General features: G+C 35.6%; 1 protein-coding gene across 9 annotated transcripts in view; it reads left to right on the top strand.

Moving 5' to 3' along the window:
- Nucleotides 1-10,480, top strand: part of LMO3 (LIM domain only 3) — a 55,218-nt gene extending 44,738 nt beyond the window's left edge. For 8 of the 9 annotated variants that reach the window (XM_059402677.1, XM_059402678.1, XM_059402681.1 and 5 more), the window contains one exon: nt 7,319-10,480. In XM_059402677.1, coding sequence (XP_059258660.1) covers nt 7,319-7,424 — 106 coding nt within the window. In that variant the 3' untranslated portion in view covers nt 7,425-10,480. The remainder of the gene's footprint in view (nt 1-7,318) is intronic. The other variant, XM_059402674.1, reaches the window with a different exon arrangement.
- The last annotated feature ends 9,988 nt before the right edge of the window (nt 10,481-20,468 follow it).

The raw sequence follows: 20,468 nt of genomic DNA, 5'->3' as shown, positions 1-20,468 counted from the left end.
CATAGTAGAAATTTTGGAAAATAAAAAGGGATAAAGAATCATGTTGCCCCATGTCTTACTATTCTAAAAAAAAAGGCATTTTAATATTTTGGTGTATAGCTAGCCATATGTTTTCTTATGCATATATGATGGGTGTTATATAGCATATATTTTATGATACATTTGAGCAGCTTAAAGAAAAAGAACAGGGAAGAATACTAGTGTTTGATATTTGGACTTTTTCATTTATGATAGCATGCTTTTCAAATTCTTTAAGATATCTTAAGCCTTCTTGTGTTTTATTTTATGAGTAGAGTTTCATTGTTAAATCAGTCTTCTCTTGTCAGATGTATAAGCTATTTCTTCAACTTGATATATTACCAATATTATCGACATAATATTATCAACATAATATTTACAAACAAACAATATTCAAGTATGTGTCAGGATAAATTCACAGGAGCACTGGACAAAGTATATAACCCTTTTAAAGGTTTATGTTATGTATTGTTAAAATGTTATATATTGTTAAGATGCTCTCCCCAACAGTTATACCAATTATTCTCACACCAGAAATGTAAAAGCTATGTATTCCCTTCCATTCACTCTAGCATTGGGAGTTATTATTTAAAAAGAAACCCTTGTCACCCGAGGGATGAAAGATGGTATCCCATTATAATTTTTAATTAGTATTTATTTGATTTCTAGTGGTCCTTTGCTATTTCTTCTTTTAGGGAATGGCCTGTTTATGCCCCATGTCCATTTTTCCTTTAGGGCAGTCTCCCCTATTTTATCCATGTTCTACACAGAAAATTAAAACATCATTCAAGGGCTAAATCCAGCCTAAATTCTATTATGATGCAAAGTAATTGTAGGTTGTTAATGCTATTTACAAAGCATATATCAATTTTATTTGACCATTGAAATAAAAAGTTGCATTCACAATTAAGTCTATCTCCTCAGTAGAACTCAGTCAAGTAAGACAAACACTCCTAAATTTTGACTCTAAAACTGTTCACATTCTTATTGCTGCAAAATACTATTCTAGTATCATTATTAAAGTACCTAATATATTTCCATGTTCGCTTCATTTATTACATGCCATAATGGGACTGCATATCTTTAGTGCTGGTTATGCACAATTAGCACTTAGTTATTGTCTTGTCACTTCAGCCCCTACAAGACAAACTTCTTTAATGCAAGAAGTCAGCTAATCTTCATCAGTCAAGCAAAGCAGACAAATTTTGTTACTCTGAATACAGAAGGTTTTCAACATAGGAGATTTTCTTTCTACTTTGACATTTGCTGGGGAAATCCTCTCCAATAAAGCCATATGCCACATGAGCCTATACTTTCAGTAGCCAAACTATTATTATAGCATTGTACTTTTTCAAGTGAAACACAAAGCAAACAGGTAATTTATAGGCACTTTCCTTTAAGCAAACTTTATTGGCATCTGAGACTGTGGTATTATAAATGCTTATGAATTTTATTTAGCAGTCATTTCATCCTAACTTTTAAATCAAAAGATCATTTAGATCGAAAGCATTTCTCAGTGTTTGCAAAATGGTAGTAAAAATAACTTTTCAGGATTGGTTGTTTCTCGTGTATACCCTCTTCGCTCTTTTGAGAGGGGGGTATGGCTAAAGATGTGAATCCTGAATTAAGCATCTAAGGTGTTTGTTTGATTGTTTGTTTTTCTTTATTAACAGAAGCAGAGGAATGTTATTTTGAGCATCTTAGATGATAACTGTATCTCACTCAGAATTGAAGAATTCTGTGTAATAGGTTAATTTTTTAAAGGTGACCAAGCCCCTCCTCCTTAGACAATTCTATAAAACTAAACGATGATTTTACAAGAAAAGGAAAGAACATGTTTGTTTGTAATGAAACTGCCTCAAAGACGTAGAGTTGTTTAACACTAAAGAATAAAAGCGCTATGCTAGGCTCTGGAAAGAAAGGTGAAGAAAAACCAGTTTCTCTCTTAGAGGTATTCAAAGCTATGGGAGAGACAGGACATCAAAGACTCACAGAAGAGTGTAATCGATGCTAAACAGATCTATACTGAGGAAAGAGAGGTCTGTCCTTCTTGAAGTCTTAGAGAAGCATCAAAGGGTTGATGTGCTGGGTTTTAAAAACGGAACTCCCTAGGACTGGTTGGAATGTAGGTATTGTGTCTGGTGGGGGTTGGGGAGGATGAGGAAGCCAAGGAGCAATGAGGAAAGGGTTTTCCAGACAGATGGAAGCATCATGCAAGTCATGGAAGTGTGAAAGCATTTAATGTGTGCAGGAAATGAAAAGAGCTCAGAATGCTCAGAGATTAGAGGGAGTTTACTCAGGATATGGAGAAGGAGGGAATGGCATGAGGATCAGGAGGAGGTGAAATTTAAAGGTAGGAAGTCAACGAATGAGTCAAAATGAACACGAATTTATATTATCCATCTAAAAATACCTTTGTTATTTAAAACTATTTGGTTCGGGGATGAATCTGTCTTAACCTGTATTTACTGACCACCCACCTCAAGTGGTCATGTAATTTATGGTGGTATTTCAGAGGGTTCAAAAGAGCTATAACTCATGGGCACTTACCCCAGCACTGCAGCGCACATTGGGAAACTTGTTACCCATTCAGGAGGAAATCTGAAATGCCAAAGTAAATGATATGGCAATAAATAAGTGCCTTGGGAAAGATCAGAATGAGTTGGCATGGCCAGGGAATGTATTGATGGAGGGAATGGAAACTAAAGAATTTTTTTAAAAGAATTTAAACAGATGAAAAAACAGGAAGAAATAGTCATGGTTAGGGAACAGCTTAAGCAGAGGTGAAAAAAAAATTGTCATTAACAAATAATGATACCAGAATTCTTCTATAGCGCCCATCATACACTAGACACTGTTCTGCTTTACATGTGCTCATTTAATACTCAATAAAGTGAGATACTATTATTGCCCTCATTTTATAGATGAATAACTGAAGTACAGAAAATTTAAGTAACTTGCCCTAGAAAACAATGATAGAAAATGGTAGACTCAAAATCTGAACCCAGAGGGTCTGGTTTTAGTCTTTCAACTCAGATCTGATATAAGCCCTGGACTCCTTCAAGAGAGGTATTTTATTTTCTGACTGAATAACTATAAATGGGAATAGATATAGTGAAATTCAAGCAAGGTAGACTTTGAATGATTTGGGATATGGGTGTTGTAAGTTGGTGCAGAAAAGCTGATCAGGAATGAAGTATGTAATGACAATGGGACAGTCTTTGGGAGAAGAGAGTAAATTTGTTCACGGTGTATAGTGGTGTGACGATGGGTATATAATCAGTACCTCTCACTGAAAACAAAGTACAGCATCAAAGTCTCCATCTGTAGTAATGGAGGGTGCTACATAGAAAATAGAGACATTTGAAATATGGACTGGATCCCCCACCCTTTTTAAAGTACTGTGGAGTTGGGAACTAATTATAATTGATAGCCACTGCCCTTAGGGAAATAAGATGACTAAGTTAACGTTTTCAATCTTAGAAAGGATGTGAAAAGGTTACAAATGGAGGCTTCTTTGCAGTCTTCTGATAACTGCTTAAAACTATGCTAAGCCCCATAGAAGGGTGATTAATTAATTATATTTATTTTCTGTACTTCCCAAGTCTCTAAAACTGCATGTGAGTACGATTAGAATCATTCCAAAATATCTGGAAATTAAATTTATTATTAACTCCATAACATCAAGATTAATGAGTAATCTGATTGAGCATCTTTTTATTCCTTAACATACTTTTTTTTTTTTGTAATGAAGGCAAAATTAATTGAACTGACTATACCACAAGCAATTAGGATTAGATTACAAGGAAGATTATCAGCTTATTTTCAGGAATTTTAGCCTGACCTATTAATATACTTACAGTATTCTCTGGCCATCACTGCTTCTATAATATTTTTTCTGCCAGTGCTAAATCTCAAAAGGAGCTCATAACATTGGAAAACTAGCCTTTCTCACAAAATCAGTTATAGACTATTTTGTTAAATATCTAACATCTGCATTGCTGTTTCTCTAATTTCTTCATGTTTATATATGGAACATTTTAAAGGAGTATACCAATCCAGGGGCACCTGGATGGTGCAGTGAGTTAAATGTCCAACTTGGTTTCTGTTCAGGTCCTGATCTCAAGGTCATGAGATCGAGCCCCGCACTGGGTTCTGTGCTTAGGGTAGAGTCTTCTAGGGTTTCTCTCTCCCTTTTCCTCTGCCCCCCACCAACATTGTCTTTCTCTCTCTCTTTCAAATTGATCAATCAATCAATCTTTTTTTTAAAAAGGAGTATACCAATCCTAATCACAAAGCAATTATAATCTGCTTTAGCCATAGCTTTCAAAGCTGTTTTAAGTTATATGTGTAAGTGTGACGTTTCTCACCCACATCCTGTTTTGTTTTGACTTTTCAGCATAAACTGAAATGCACATAAAAGGTTAAAAAAAAAAGGTACTTTGTCCAGTTGACAACATTAGCAACAAAATATTTTAGGTAGGACTATTTTAGATGAATTCCATTTATATTACCAACATCTCATTGATGTTGAATGGTAGGTAGACTTTTTTTAATGCTATGCAAAGGAATAATAGCGATACAAAAAACCCATATTAATTTCAAAGCCTTATGCTTTACTGTTTCCAGGTAAAGCATGGGTCTTGAGCCCAAAGAGACCAGAGTCAGTTTCCTTCCTCCAACATACACATTCTAGCTATGGAGCACTGGCAGGTGTTTTAAAATTCTGGGAGGAAGCCTTAGGTTTTTCATTTGAAAAAGGCAATAAGTACTTTCTCAGTTGAACATAAATAGAAATAATCGTACATATACATACTCAGCATTAGCACATAGTAAGTACTTTATAGAAGGTGACTATTTTAATTATCTACACTCCAAACACTGAGTCAATGCTTTGCCTACTTCATTCTATTCTTAACACACACTTTAAATAGTCAGTTATATTAAAGATAAGAGAAAATAAAGTTTCATCTTCAATATCATAAGTGGAAGGTTGGGATTTGAACTCTTTTTGTTGCAATATACCTCTCTGCTGCTCATATATTTCTTATTTTAACATAATTCAGTGCTGCAGCTCTTTTATCATAACCACACAGAGTTGACTCAGAGAGTATGAAATGACCCTATAACTTGCACTGGGTAGCATCAGGGCTCAGGACTAGGTCTCCAGGCTTTTGGTTCAGTGCTTTTCTCATGATCATTACCCCAAATTTATTAATCCACAAACAAAAATTACCTAAATTTCAAGGCTTCTGAAGGTAAGAATGACATAACTTCACATGACAAAAACAAAAAATGGTTTTTGGGGGGTGGCTGGCTGGCTCAGTCGGTAGAGCATGTGACTACCTCTGGGTTCTGAGCTCATGTCCTAAGTAGAACATATTTAAAAAAAAAAAAAGTTTGATAGTGAATAGAATTTGGGGGCTTGTTAGAAAATTGAAGCAAGGTTTTAGTCAATATAGAGTTGAAAGAGTATTTCCAATTCAGTTGGTTTTTAGGAAAAAAACAAATTCAGTGATATTAGCTAGAACACAGGAGTATTAGTTGAATTTATTTATTTTGATGTGCTATTCTGTCATTAGCTTATTCAAATTAATTTCAACAGTAATATGAACTGAAAGTTTTGAGCAGTAATCAGATATATCCTACATGCTATTTTATGTAATCTCACATGAAAGATAAGTATCTAATTTGACTACTTGGGTCTGCCCAACAGAAGAAATAGTTCCTTTTATTCAACGGATCTTAATGATCAGGATAATGTACAAAACCTCGTTGACTCTCACGCCACTTTTTAAGCACAATATTTAAGTTTATAGTTTTCAACTAATAAAAAGAAGATATACTTAAGGTTCAAACTTGAATGTTCATTCTATCCAATAGCCTTGACAGCAAACTCCAGGATTTCAAGATCAGTGCTTAGTCTGTACTTTCAATCAACATCATCAGCAGGCAGTAATCCTGGGGAAAAAAAGTAAATTCCACAAATAAACAGACCAATCTTCCTTTAAGAGGAAAGCTAATTCTTTTCAATCTACTTTTTTTATTACACTATTTTCCCCTCTATCTACTTAGCTAGAATAAGGATAAATTTCCAAAGCTACCCAGTTGGAAAATAAATAGGTTCACTGTTTGTCTAGCATTCCAATCTTTGCAAATGTAAATCAGTCCAACTGCTCCTCATTTAAACCTTCAACTTCACAAAACATTAAAGGGTTGCTTTCACTACACAATTTAATCTATCCACTAAGATTTCTGCTTGAACATCATTCGAAATTGACTATCTGATAAAGAGAGACCACTATCAAAGGTCAGTGAGGTCAACTTGTATAATTACAAGTAGTTTTACTGGGTCAACTCTACTAGACACTGCTGTTTGAAGGTTAAATTGTTACAATTAAAAATATATACAGATCTCCCCAGAGTTACTTTATTGTTAAATGTACTGGAAACAGCACAAGCATTTATTTCTGACCTTAATTGCGTCCAAAGTGTCACCGCTGGGAAATTATACAAAAGGGCACTTATTAAAAACATTACAATCTTGTATATTAAACAATGTTTTATAGAATAAAATACATAATTAGCTACTGGAAACTAGTTTATTTATCACATCAATATTAAGAAGTTCATTCAGGTTACTCCCTTTGGTTTAATTGGGAGTGAGCTAAGAAATGACATTTAATATTTCATAGTTGGTGAACTTGCCACAAATAAAAGATTATGGCCCAGCATCAGAGTCTGATGCTAAAACAACTTTTCCTTCAAAACAATCACTTCCAGAATACCAGAATTTAATCACATTTTAATAAAACAGAGCAAAAGGAACTTTAAATGGGAAGCTTAAAAATGGGCCACTTTCTAATTATTTGATACATTTTAATGCCTTTTACTTTTTTTTTTTTTAATAAAGTGAATAAATGGCCACTCGTGAAATCTTCCATAATCACTGCAGTGAAATACTATTATCATTCTTTCATTTATTTTAATGTCTGTAAATATAGATCAGTTCTTTTTTTTTTTCTTTCCAAAGTGATGATAAAAATCACTTCTGCTGCCCGAGGTGTTTTCCTCGGTTTTCCTATGCTTTTTATATATAACTGTAGGATATCAAATTTTGTGTGCAGTGTTTCATTAAATGATCTACATCGTTTAATTTTGACAATGAAGGCAAATTTCTAAACCAAGCTTTCAAATTCAGGGAATTACCATGTAACATTATTACAAGGAAAAGAAATCTTCAAATCTATAGATGGGAGTGAAATGATCTTAACACATTTTATTTTTTTAATGTTTTCAGATTTTGCGTTGGAGACAAATTTTTCCTAAAGAATAACATGATCCTTTGCCAGACGGACTACGAAGAAGGTTTAATGAAAGAAGGTTATGCACCCCAGGTTCGCTGATCTATCAACATCACCCCATTAAGAATACAAAGCACTACATTCTTTTATCTTTTTTGCTCCACATGTATATAAGAATTGACACAGGAACCTACTGAATAGCGTAGATATAGGAAAGCAGGATGGTTATATGGAATAAAAGGCGGACTGCACCTGTACGTAGTGAAATTGCCCCAGTTCAGAGTTGAATGTTTATTATTAAAGAAAAAAGTACTGTACATATTGCTGGATTTTTTTGCTTGCTATTCGTTTTTGTGTCACTTGGCATGAGATGTTTATTTTCGACTATTGTATATAATGTATTGTAATATTTGAAGCACAAATGTAATACAGTTTTATTGTGTTACCATTTGTGTTCTGTTTGCTTCTTTGTATGGTTGCATTCAGTACAATCAGTGTTTAAACTTACTGTATATTTATGCTTTCTGTATCTACCAGCTATTTTAAATGAGCTGTAACTTTCTAGTAAAGGATTGAAGAGCAAATTTCACTGATGATACACATATAAAGCAAGTCTATCAGCATTAAAATACTTTAAAAAAGAAGAAGAAATGAAGACACACACAAAGCATTTTAGCAACATCCACTATTCCACTATCATTACCATGATGATTTAGAGTCTATCAGTGTTGTCATTATAACCCCCGATTTTCAGGGGGTTAAAGATCAGCTTTAAAAAATGCATAAGAATTTCATCTTAAAGCACTTTCATTTTATACCAACGTGAAAAGTGCCATTTTTAGAATAACTTTAAAGCTTAGCAGTTATCCTTTTGATGTCCTGTGTGTGTGTGTGTGTGTGTGTTCTTTGCCTACACAAAGGCTTTGGCTTTTTTTTTAATTTTTTGTTTTTTGTTTTTTTAGCCACTTACCCCTTATGTAAACTAGTGCCTTTAGGTATCATGTAAAATTTTTCCAAAGGGTTACTTGAGACAAGTGTTACCACAATTATGAGGTAATTTTAAAACGATAAATTTCTTGTAAAATTTTGCCCAGATTTCTCCCTAAGAGCTAAAGGTTTAATAACTTTATGGCTTGATAAATTTCTGGCACTGGAAGGATTTGAGTGCAAATCTACTGAAACCATGATAATACACACTGAAGCTGTGATGATATTTGACTAGTGAGCTTACTTTTTTGATCAGAGCAACATAGTGCTCACAGAATCTTCTAGAAGAAGAGAAACAAAGGGATTGTCAAAGAGCTGAGAACTGGTGATTATATATTTTTCTGTATTTACCTGACAATTATTTTAGTGTTCAAAAGTGAAGACTTTAAAAGTTTGACATGTCTTACTGCTTTCTTTAAGTAGTTAACCTGCTCAGAATATATCACACTTAAGGCTGAAATCTGTCATTCCATTTTATAAAGCTGAAAAATTTCCCTTACTAACATGATAGATGATAAAGAAGAAAGCTTTCTAGAAACAAATTACGGAGACCGATTATTTCAATTACAATTAAGGAAATAAAAATAAGACTATGATCCCTTCTTCTGGGTTGCTCACACTTTGCTTCTTTGCTTCTGCTCCCGGCAAGAGAACTACTTTTCAACAAATCTAATTTGACACAGGCACAGTGAAGCATATTTTTGCTAGAGCAAATTTAGTGCTGTGGGTTTTCTTTTTTCTTTTCTTTTTCCTTTTTATCACTTGTATAGGAAACAATATTTCCCGGTGTTATTTGCATACATACTTTGTCCTGCCAATAGATGCATTGCAGATGAAAATGAAATGTGATACCTGAATTCTTGGTTTGGGGCCAAAATATTAAACTGAAAGTAATGCTGGTGTGGATTTTTGTTTTAAAACAAAGCTTTATTATGAACATGCATGTGAATCTGGCTATTGCCTCTCATTTTTAAGAAATGGTTCTGTGAAAAGTGAATGATATGTATTTTTACAAATACTTCATGGTTAAGAGTGTTCAAGTCACTTGTCCCCCAGATTTGAGATATATTGAAAAAAATTTTCAAAAATAGCTATTTGGGGCCCATGAAATTACTATTTTAGCCTTGGGGTCTTACATTTGTTTCATGGTAAGACTCACATAGCCAAAACCAAAACCCAAGCCAAACAAAAGGCGGTGGGGTGCGGGCATCTGTGAAAAGTGGTTTTTCTCAAGCAGCCCAGTGAGTCCCCATTAGAGGGTGTCTGAAATTCATGTGGATGTCAAATTATAATTGCCAGTATCTTTTTCAAATTATCATTTTTAGATTTAAATGGTTTTGCCTATGTTTATCAATATGTCAAAATACTTGTAAATTGGGAACCAACTTCTCTTAGCTCCTGGAAGCTGTTCAATTATTCTTGCCACCCAAAGACCAAACAAGTTTTTATCGCCTTTTCTTTTCTCAAATCCTTCGGGAATTAATGCTTATGCTTTTTACTACAAGCAAAATTACCTGGATTAAAGATTAAGGCCTTAATCTCTTTAGATTATCTCTAATCTCCATGAAATTGTGAAACCAGACAGAAATGGGTCATTTTATAGCTAATAGCCCATAAACAGTAGCATTTTTGACCTGAAGTACTAAGCTAATTGTCTTGACTACGCAAAGTCCCTGAATTGTCATCACCTTTCCTCTTTGTGTTGTGTAGCCCTGACGTCACTTAGCTTGTTGCCCCGACGCCTCCAGTAGGACACCTCCAAAAGAGCTTTGATTTCTCAAGCCGTGAAACCTCCCTTCCTAACATGCATCTCAGAGAGGCTGCCTATGATGAAGGACAGCGCACCTCCACTCCCCCAGAGTGCTGGCTGAGTTTAAAAGCTGACCTGTGTTTGTAATTTCACTTTCATCTTGCTTAATAAATATCTGCTGGATTCTTTCATTCATTTTTTTATATTTGGATTTATGTTTTTAATAAAAGGGGTATTATACTCTTTGATTGCGCTTAATTGGCAAAATCTAAGACTATATCTAGAAAGCGTACGTTGAGTCAGTCCACTTGAAAAAAAAGAATAAAGTGTGCAAGGACACTTACTTTCAAAGGTAAATCATAACAAGCATAGACAAAGTACCTCAAGCGCTTTCTCCATATGTTATATTTAAGATCTTCGAGCTAGGTAGTTTATTGTTATTTACTTCTGTGGGGAAAATAAAACTGTCAAAAATGAAGGTAACAATCGCTGGGTGTAATTTTATACATTTACACAAATTTCTAGTGATCTGCCTGAAAGCAACTCTGTTGCTGTCGTCAGATCAATTTCAAATTTCCTATTTTCTTCATAATGAATTAAAACAAAACAAAACAAAAAACAACTAAATCCTACATTTACAGGGAAGAGATGTTGTGCCTGCAATGAAACGGGGCTGAAAATTCTATCTGTGGTAAAACATACCATGTACAAGTAGTTTCCTTTTAACTATCACTTAAAGCAAGCTCCTCTCACCATAGACACTAAACGATTTCATAGAAATGATACAGGCCAAACATGTTTAGCGTTCACTTCAGCAAGTTGCAAAAACAATCTGCATGTTCATTGTAATAGGCCATTAGCGCAGAATACAATTTTAGCAAAAGCCTTTTGATTACTACTGTTTCTTAAATACACCATTATAGATATTCCTTAAATGTGATTTTAATGCAAGTTAAGGCAATCGAGAGCAAAATGTTAATATAGGCATTATTTTAATTGACATTTATTGAGTACCTACCATGTGACGGGCTTTGCCCTGAGCATTCAGAGAGCTTCTTACTGGGCTGACTTGGGGTCCTCCAGACGTCAGAACATCTTAGTGCATCTCTGCGCTGGTCTGGGCTCATCTCAAATCTACGAATAATGAGCACAGAAAAGCGAACACCGTCTTCTACGTATTCAGCATGTCATTGGTATGAAGGACCCAGAAAATATCTCAAGTAATCAATGTGTTCAGAGAATTATCTCACACAAATTACTCATTAACTCAATAGCACATAATAAAAAAGAACATCAATTAATTAATGAGTCACCCTCAGATCACTATGATTACAATAGAGCTCTGTTGAAACAGCGGTTATAAATGGAGCTGCCTCTGTTCATTGTTTGCAATTGGCCCATTATTTGGCTGAAACCAGTGTCATATTTAACACAGGCCTGTAGGTAATTGTGTGATTAGTATCATAAATGAAGAATTCAAAAAGTGTATTGTTTATGGCCTTAGAAATGGTCAGAAAAATAAAGACAACTCTCATTTATACTATAGCTTCCTTTGAGGCCAAGCTATTAGAAGGACATTATCTATCTAAAAGGTATACTTTTACATTTAAAAGACTTCCATGCTGAACATTAAATATTAGCTTCCAAAACACTTAAAAGTAAAATTTACAGTGCTTTAGAATACACATAATTTTGGTAACTTTTAACAAAGACTAAAATACGCATAACCAGTCGTATAAAAGTTTTGGTACCCCAAAAGGACGTTTTTGCTTTTGGAAGATCCAGCTTGGGGGCGGGGGTGTGGAGATTGACAGCAATAGGGGAAGAGATGAAAAGAAATGCCAAATATTGCATACAAAGTCACCAACTAAAGTTTCCCAACTATCTTGGTAAATGCCATTCCAATAAGCTTATAGAATAATTATAACAGTTCCCTTAGGTAAGTAAGAAACATCTGTTGGTAACACATAGCAGGTGTTAACAATTACACATACTGAAATTTTTAAAAACGTTTTTAATTAAAAGAATTCTGTTTTCTGAAAAGAAGAATATGTTAAATTCAAAGATACTCCTGTTTTGAACGTGCAGACCACATACATAATGCACAAAATTGTAAAGCCCAAATCATCTTGGATCAACTAGGTTTAGTGTTTGGTTCAGATCATTGCAATCAAAAGTAAATTGTAATTCACTACACTTTTTACACAATTGGTATTCTGGGCTGAGGAGCTGAATACTCACGAAATTGGTATAGCAGAGCTGATGAGAGAATATTTTGGCTTTATGGGCAAGGTGGTTGCCATTAACTGTACCAAATTTAATGGACACAGTACAAAGACAAATGAGAAAAAGAAACATTCGGAAAATAGATTATCCAAATCCTTTTTTAACCCTACTTCTAAAGAAGACTTTAAATCACCTAACATAGTCCCTTTGTAACATGTAACATTATCATATGACCCATCTTCAATAGCTTTTAATAACAGCTAACATTCACTGAACACTTACCACCTATCAGGCAGTTCTTCACGCCCAAGTAATTCCCACAACATCCTTGTAACATAGTTAGAATTACCCCTATTTTGCAGATTTTAAATAAAAGCAGAGAGAGGTTGCCTAACTTGTCTAAGGTCATACTGCTTGTAAGTAGATTAAACCTAAGTTTTCTGGCTCTTGGGCTTAACCACTGTGCTGTATCATCTCTTACAGAGTGGTGGGCATCATCATCATCACCATTATTATTGTTTTTGAGTCAAGAACTGGAAGTTATCCATACTTGGTTGAAAATTACAAATATTTCAGAGTTCGTGTCTTCATTAAAAAATGAAAATTAGGAATGAGAATGATCAGATTTTCCTAGAGGTGTCTGCTTGATATAGCTCTTGTTTTCTACCACACCATGAAGGAATTTATCTGAGCCACAAGCTAGATAGCTAGAATAGGGGAACCCTGGTATAGAAGGATCAGGAATGGGAGGTAGTCAACGTAGACTTGAGAGTAACTCGAAATAGAAAGCTGCAATTTTCTACATCAGCATAAATAGCCCATGGGGAGATGAGGCTAGACCAGTCTCAGAAGCCAAGATAATATAAATCAGGATGTTACATTTGATATTTTATAACTTGCTTCCATGCAATGATCTGGAAACAAAATCAGAATAGCAGTATGTGTCAAGCTCTATGCTTACTGGTCTAAAATACCCACACTATACAGGACACCAGCCTTAGGTCAACTGCCAAATACTTAAGGAGCTCTTCAGTCTCAGAATTACGATGGCAAGCCAGGCTAAAGCCATAGTGGGTAAAGCAGTTATCCTTAACAGAAGCCACAAAATGCGATTATTTACTACCTCATATGACCACAGAAAAATTTCCAAGATGTTCTTCCTTCCACTACCTCAACAGCTTGCCACCATCACCACAGCCTCACATCCAGATATTGGGGTCCTTGTGAACCTAAAGCATTTCAGATGAAGTCACCTTAAAGGGAACTTTCACCCCACAAGAGTGTTCCTGCATTTTCAGTATATAATTAGTACTTAAACTGAAGGGCTTAGAGTGGTGATAGCCACAGAGGTATATGGACAAATGAGTCGCATAAGCAATGTGCTTGTCCTCAATCTAGAAGGCACAGTGGAAGCCCCAGGAATTTTTAGTTGCATGATAGCTAAGGACATCAAGTGTTTCACAACCCAAGTTTGGTGGAGCTGCTAGGATGTCTGAAAGTTCATCTCAACCTAGAATGCCTATATTCTTCTTAGAGTATCCTCAGTTTACAGTGAATAGTAGCAGGGACTAGAAGACCCAGAAACCACATCTGAGGCAGTAATTGGCACATGAGAAGAAAATATGAGAGAAAAACAAAATATGGGAGGAAAAAGTTGTCCAGAAAGAGACAGGTAACTTCATTAAAAAAAAAAAAATCATTGATTACCAACTATGTATGTAGTATCATACTAGGCACTTCTAAATTTTTTCTGCCAGAGAGATTTGGATGTGAGAAAAATTTGTTCACTGCTATTTATTCTTTGTTTAATGCCCAATTTATGAAACATATGCAATTTCTCTAAACATTTGTACACCATTTAAACAGCTAATAAACCAAAACTTATAAACTTAATAAATCAGATCCAACCATTTAAACATTGATTAGAATCTTAGTCCAATTTTTCTAAACATTTCAATAAAATCCAATCTAATGAGCTTCAAGTATTTTAAAATCAGACAGAAATTCTCACATTGAGTCAAAACATTTTTAAAAGGCTTAAATTATTGATTTAAATTAATATTTCTAGATTTTGTTTTGTATCTTCTTGAGGTTACCTTAATAGTAAGTAATTCCTTTTTAAAAAATAGAAGATACTGTCTCAACTTGAGGTTACAGGGTCAGTGTTGTTGACTCTATGAGCCTTGGATGGGACATGAAAATGAACAGCTCTGTTCTAAACAATTCAAACTTGAGCCAGTGCTTATCAAATCGGCCAACAATTTACTAATCATGCTTTTCTTGTTTTACACCAGTGGAACTTTTTTTAAGTCCAGGTCTTTCAAATTGATGGTAATTTCCTATAACTTAATGCTTCTCCTCACATTGATGTGTGTTAATATTATTGGAAACTTGTGTATGCCATTTTATATCCCATTATAAGCTATAGGATCATTCAGAGATTATCTTCCAAGAAATAAGGAATTGAATCCATTTAGTCAGATTTCCTGTTAGGACATTTGGCTAATCCTCTGTCCTGCATAAATTATTGGGCCCTCTTTTGAACTGATTGTAACATATTGCCACCTGCGTTGATTAGTACTTTGCATTTTCAGTATGGTTTGATTTACAATTCTGTACATTTAGTCTTCTCTACTTAAAAGGCAGAGACAAATACAAATTGATAATGAATAAATGTATATACAGTCAGTAGAAGGAACAGGGCAGATATAGCATTATGTTTAGCTTCTTTGTATTGTAACTCTGTATAATTTACTGTATAACTTTTCCCCTTTCGAATTTAGTAGTAAACTCATGGCTTTCATAAAATCAAATGTACTGCAGGTGGATTTAGTAGTAGGTTATATCTCAAGTGTGTGTGTGTGTGTGTGTGTTTTACTATAGGTGTCAATCAAAAAAGTTCGTTTTGAAAGACGCCACCTTAGAAAACCAGAAAGTCAAAAATAAAGAGCTTGAGAGCAAATGCAGAATGCAGTACAAGGTGAGCAAAAGGTGAAGTGTTCCAGAAAGGGGTACTCAACCTGAAAATTACAGAGGTCAAGCAACCGTAGTATAAAAGCAACAGTAACAGAAATCACTTAGAGAAAGAATATCAGCACTGTACCTTAGTTGGATATTGAAAGGAAGAGAATAAAGAAACAGAAGGGTAAGTCACCCCATATGACTTAACACCCCATATCTGGGAGAGCTTACCTCACTCGTCATAGGGATGCTTGACAAGACCATATTTCTGCTACTTCATTATCATCGGGTTTATGCAGACCTTGATTACTTCTTAGGTAAACATGCTTGTTATTCATGTTAAAACATAGTTTTCTTAGTCCTCATTAACCCTTAATTTTTGTTTCCATTTAAGTGGTATCTTCTGCCAGGGCACATTAGGGAAGTCTTCACAATAGGCATTTAAATTCAGTCTTAAAGAATGAAAGGAATGGAAGGTGGAAGGAACGTTTGAGTTTTTACAGGGGTCGCCCTTAATTTAAGTTCACCAAGCAATTAGTTTCATGATGACTCATCTAGCTGGTAGGAAATAGAAAGCCAACAAAGATCTTAAAAAAAAAAAAAAAAAAAAAACATACAGCATAACAAAGGTCAAATTTCAAGATGTACAGGGTGGAAGAGGGAGGGACAAGAGGGGATGCTGACAGTTCAGTCAAGAGGACTTTGTAAAAGCCAAGGAAGGAGATAAGCACTTACACACTAGAGTGATTGGAGAAGAGAAAGAGTTGGGGTGGGGGGGCAAAGGAAAAGGTGCAAATGTTGCCATGACAGTTGACTAAATGTGAGTAAGAACAATGGAGCAGAATCAAATGAGACTCTGAGATTTGGGGATTTTTACCCAAAATTACTACAGCTAATGTAGCAAACAGACTTAGAAAAGAGAGAATAAAAAGAAATGTATGCTCTCTGATGACTCTTTGAATGTTGGGAACACTGTATTTCGTGGGAAAGCATAGAGTTCCATTCCGGCATCAAAAATTCTTTGGGCTTTTCAGGAGAAAAAGAAACATAATACTATGGGTTAGTGTGACAGATGTTGCTAATTTCCCACTCAAGATCCATATTCCCTCTCCATTCTTGCTAACAGCATATGGGGTAGTGAGGTGCCAAAGCAAAAACATGTACGTCACAGCTCTTTTTGCACCTATGGATGGCCATTTGACACAGTTCTGGACAATGAGATATAAAAATGAGTTGCTGGAAGATTTCTGGGCAACTTCTGGCTTTCCTGATAGTCACTCTACTACTTCCTCTGAAATTGCTTCCTTTGTCTTTCAACCTGGAACACAAATGAGAGCTAAAAGTGGACAAGCTCTCTAAAGCATAGATGATGGAGAAGGTGAAATTGCAAATCTGAAAGTGCCTGGGCACTGATGAAATTGTGGAGCCACTCATGGGGAGCGGATTTGAACAGACTTGAACTTCAACTTTCCAGCTTACTTCAAGACCCCTAGTCACTATGGCTGGGTTTCCTCTTGTCACTGTGGCTGGGTTTCTGTTACATACAGTAAAAAACAATCCCTAACTGGGGCTTTTTCCTGGGTCGCTTAGTCAGTTGAGCATGCAACTTGATTTTGACTCTGGTCATGATCTTGGGGTCCCAGGATGGAACCCCACATTAGGCTCCCTGCTTTGGGGGGAGTCTGCTTGTCTCCATTCCCTTTTGCCCCTCCCCACTACTCATGCTCTCTCTGTCTCTTTCTTTTAAATAAATAAACCTTTTATTTTTTTTAATCCCTAACTGATATACTTGCTTGCAGTAACTTGGGAAATGTTACAATTTCAGCCTCAGCCTGATTCAGAGAAGGGAAATTTTGCACTGAGTTTATAAGACCCAACATTACCATTTCATTTCCTTCTCCCTCCAATTCAGGTCCTTTCTGTCACATAAGAACCCATAATCCTCTAACAAGAGAAACAAGAAGGTAAAGTTTCTAGTGTTTGTGTCTTGTGTCTTATTTTCTTTCTGATCTTACCTAAGCCCCAAACTCCACCCTGACTTTTTGACAGAAAGTTAGCATTCCCATTAGAATATTACAATGTATCTACTTTTACATATGTCAGTAGGGAAGGCTGGGTTCTTATTAGATTGTGGTAAAATAACATAGGCAGAAGGATGCAGGGAAATAGCAAAGATATTTTCAAATAATTAGTTGGAACTACAGACAAATCCAAAAGAAAGCCATTGTGCAAATGTCAGGCCATTCAAGGTTATTTCACCTTGAGGAGATAATGTCAGATCCCTGCTTTGGATATAAAGGAAGTTTTGAAAGTCTTTCTAGCAGTCCCAAAATCCTGTCTGAAGATCATTCCCGATCTAAGAAGGTTCTCCCTTGTCCTCAGAAAAAAAAGGAAAAACAAAGATAATATTTGCATATATTTTACATAACTATATTTACTCAAAAATAGTTCTTTAATGTGATATTTACCTTCCCTCCTTTTTGGGAGACATACAATTAGCCTTTCCTTTATGAAAACATGGTGGTGGTAGGTCGTAAGTTTTATTTTTTTATTATCTCAGAGAAATAATCACCCACTTCATCTTGTTTTCCCAATCAAAATATATGTATATATTTAAATATGAATACACAAATTTGTGAAATCCATTAATTTTGTTTTCTTTGGCTATGAATCCAAAATCTGGTTTCAACCTTGTGCCCCTCAAATAAAAGCTCTCCATTTTATAACTACCTTCCAACCTAATCTCATGCTTCTCTCCAAGTACTATTGATTCCTCTGTCAGCAGAAAAGTTCACTTAATAATCTACTATTTTCTAAAGCATCATCTCAAGAGTACTTCTTTCCATTTCTTCTTCCTTCCTCCCTGTGCTTCTAGGAACATGTATTTAGTTACTTTCCACACAGCAATCACTGTGTGACATTCGGGAGCAATGTCAGGAGAAAAAAACAAGGGAGGGGAAGGAGGAAAGAAATGCAAAGGCTCCAAGATTTATAAGACATACTTTGTTCTCAAGTAGCTGATTAGTCCATTGAGGAAGCAAGGGAGAACGTCTCCATAGCAGTGTGATGTTATTGTTAGAGAATGGACAGGATGCTCTTTAGAAGAGAAAGGAGGACCTAACTTTCAGTGAATGAGCCTGAAATTCTGAGGAAAAGGCAGCGGAGTCTTGAGAAGTCGACCTGATTCCAGTAGATTAGGGAAAGGAAGGAAACAGAAGGCTAACTAGAATATTACAATGTATCTACTTTTACATATGTCAGTAGGGAAGGCTGGGTTCTTATTAGTGTATTCATCTTACACGATCTGCAGGACTATTCTTTAATGTCTTCGCTTCTTTCAAAACCATTTCTTGCACTGTCCCTCAAAAAAGAAGCCGTTGGGGTATAACTGGATAGAATCGATGATTCTAAAATTTTGGATTTCATTTATACACTTAGCTCTCTCACACACGGGGAACCGCATGAAGTACAATGACAGATGGCAATGTATCAGTGTTACAGATTACGAAGAGTCTTGCTTCAAAGACAGAGTATAAAACCAAATGGATAAAATTATTATTTTTTTAACTCTTTCAATAAAGTGTCCCCAGACAAGGAAATAGTTCACTATGTAGATTCTAATCCCAAGGGAGAGGACAACTAGTAGATCCCTGGTTTTGAGGTGAGAGCACGCACATAGAGGCCAAGTTCCTGACATTCTACCCAGGCTTTAGAAGGAGACCAAATAATTTTCTCCAGAGGTTGACAGCCTTCTTCAACCAACATTGCTCCCTTCGAGCCTAAATCCTTGGTGTTGCACTTGCAGCCGTGACCCTCCCTTCTGCCCTTAGTGGTCATAGATAAAAATGCTAATCGATTGTTCTCTGAATAAAGAACTTAACATACTTATGCATCATCGTGAAATCTTTCCTCATCCAGAATAATCCCCAGTCTTTTGGCCTCAAGGTCCTCAAAGGTCCTCTTTTCCAAAACTTGGATAATCTTGTTGGCTTCCCTCTGAACACTTTTGATATTTTCACATGTATGTACATTTGGCTGTAGAACTCAAAAGCCGGCACCATAGTCTGCCTGGTGTGAAATGTATTAAAGGCCATGGCTAATAAGCACCACATATTATATTGCCACTTTATGTACAAAGTCAATAACATGCTTCTTTTTTTTTTTTCTAATGCAAAGGCAACTTTACTAATTCATGGCCAATTTGCATGATTCCACTATGGGCCAGAGGTATTTTCCCATGCATTGCTGGGGAATTCCAATGATGTTTGCATAGTCAAATGTTCTCTTCTTTGTCCCAAGTGAACATCTGTGTCCATATCTAAGATGTTAAAATTTGATCCAGCACAATTGGTATGTCTCCTACTCACACTAAGATTCTTTAGAATTCTTAGTATTTCCCCCAAATTGCTAAATATACCTATCATTTCCAGACATGTTTTGTCAGCCAGCTGTGCATATTAAACATCAAGCTCACAGACAACTCTTATGAAAGCACTTATTAATTGATGACCATCTTTCAGGTATTGTTTTCTGAATGCTGCTGGGGGCGGGGAACTGGAGGTGAGCTAGGGAAAAATAAGAGGAGGTAAGGCAATGCGGGGACTAAAACAAAAGGCAGAGTTTTTTAAATGCTGGAAAATTAAAAAACCAGAAAGGGAACCCATGAGGGAATCAAATCTGAAAGAGACCAGGGGCAGACACTGGGTTCAAGGCCAAAGTCTAGGATCCAGGTTATCAAAGTAAGAACAGTAAGAACACAGGAGATTAAATGAGGTGGGGATAGAGCAACACAGGGTGATTACCTAAGAACAATTTGTCCCACAAATAGTTTAGATTTACCATATGAGCAGATCTGGTAGGGTTCAGGGATAGGAGAGCCTGGCTTAAAAGGCCCACGAGAACAGACCAAAGCTAGGTGGCACAGATGAATTTCCCAAGTGATGCCTAGAATTCTTTCAGGGGATCAAATGACAGAGAAAGTTCAAGTTAAGAATGGATATCATTTCCCAATGAGTCTACCAAGTCTAGCCCTCTCTTTCACACAAAAAGTCATTGTTCAGAAAAAGAATTCAAAACTTTTATTACCCTGCAATTCTATTTCTTGAATTAAAAGTCATAGCCTATATCTTCTTTGATATGTGTAGGTTATTTTCTGGCTTTTAAAAAAGCCATCCTTATCCCTGCTCTATTTAATACATAAGGGAACATTTAGCCTCATGTTT

This window comes from Mustela nigripes, chromosome 6 (assembly GCF_022355385.1).
Source record: "Mustela nigripes isolate SB6536 chromosome 6, MUSNIG.SB6536, whole genome shotgun sequence".
Classification (NCBI taxonomy): Eukaryota; Metazoa; Chordata; class Mammalia; order Carnivora; family Mustelidae; genus Mustela; species Mustela nigripes.
This window is presented reverse-complemented; position numbering and strand designations above follow the sequence as displayed.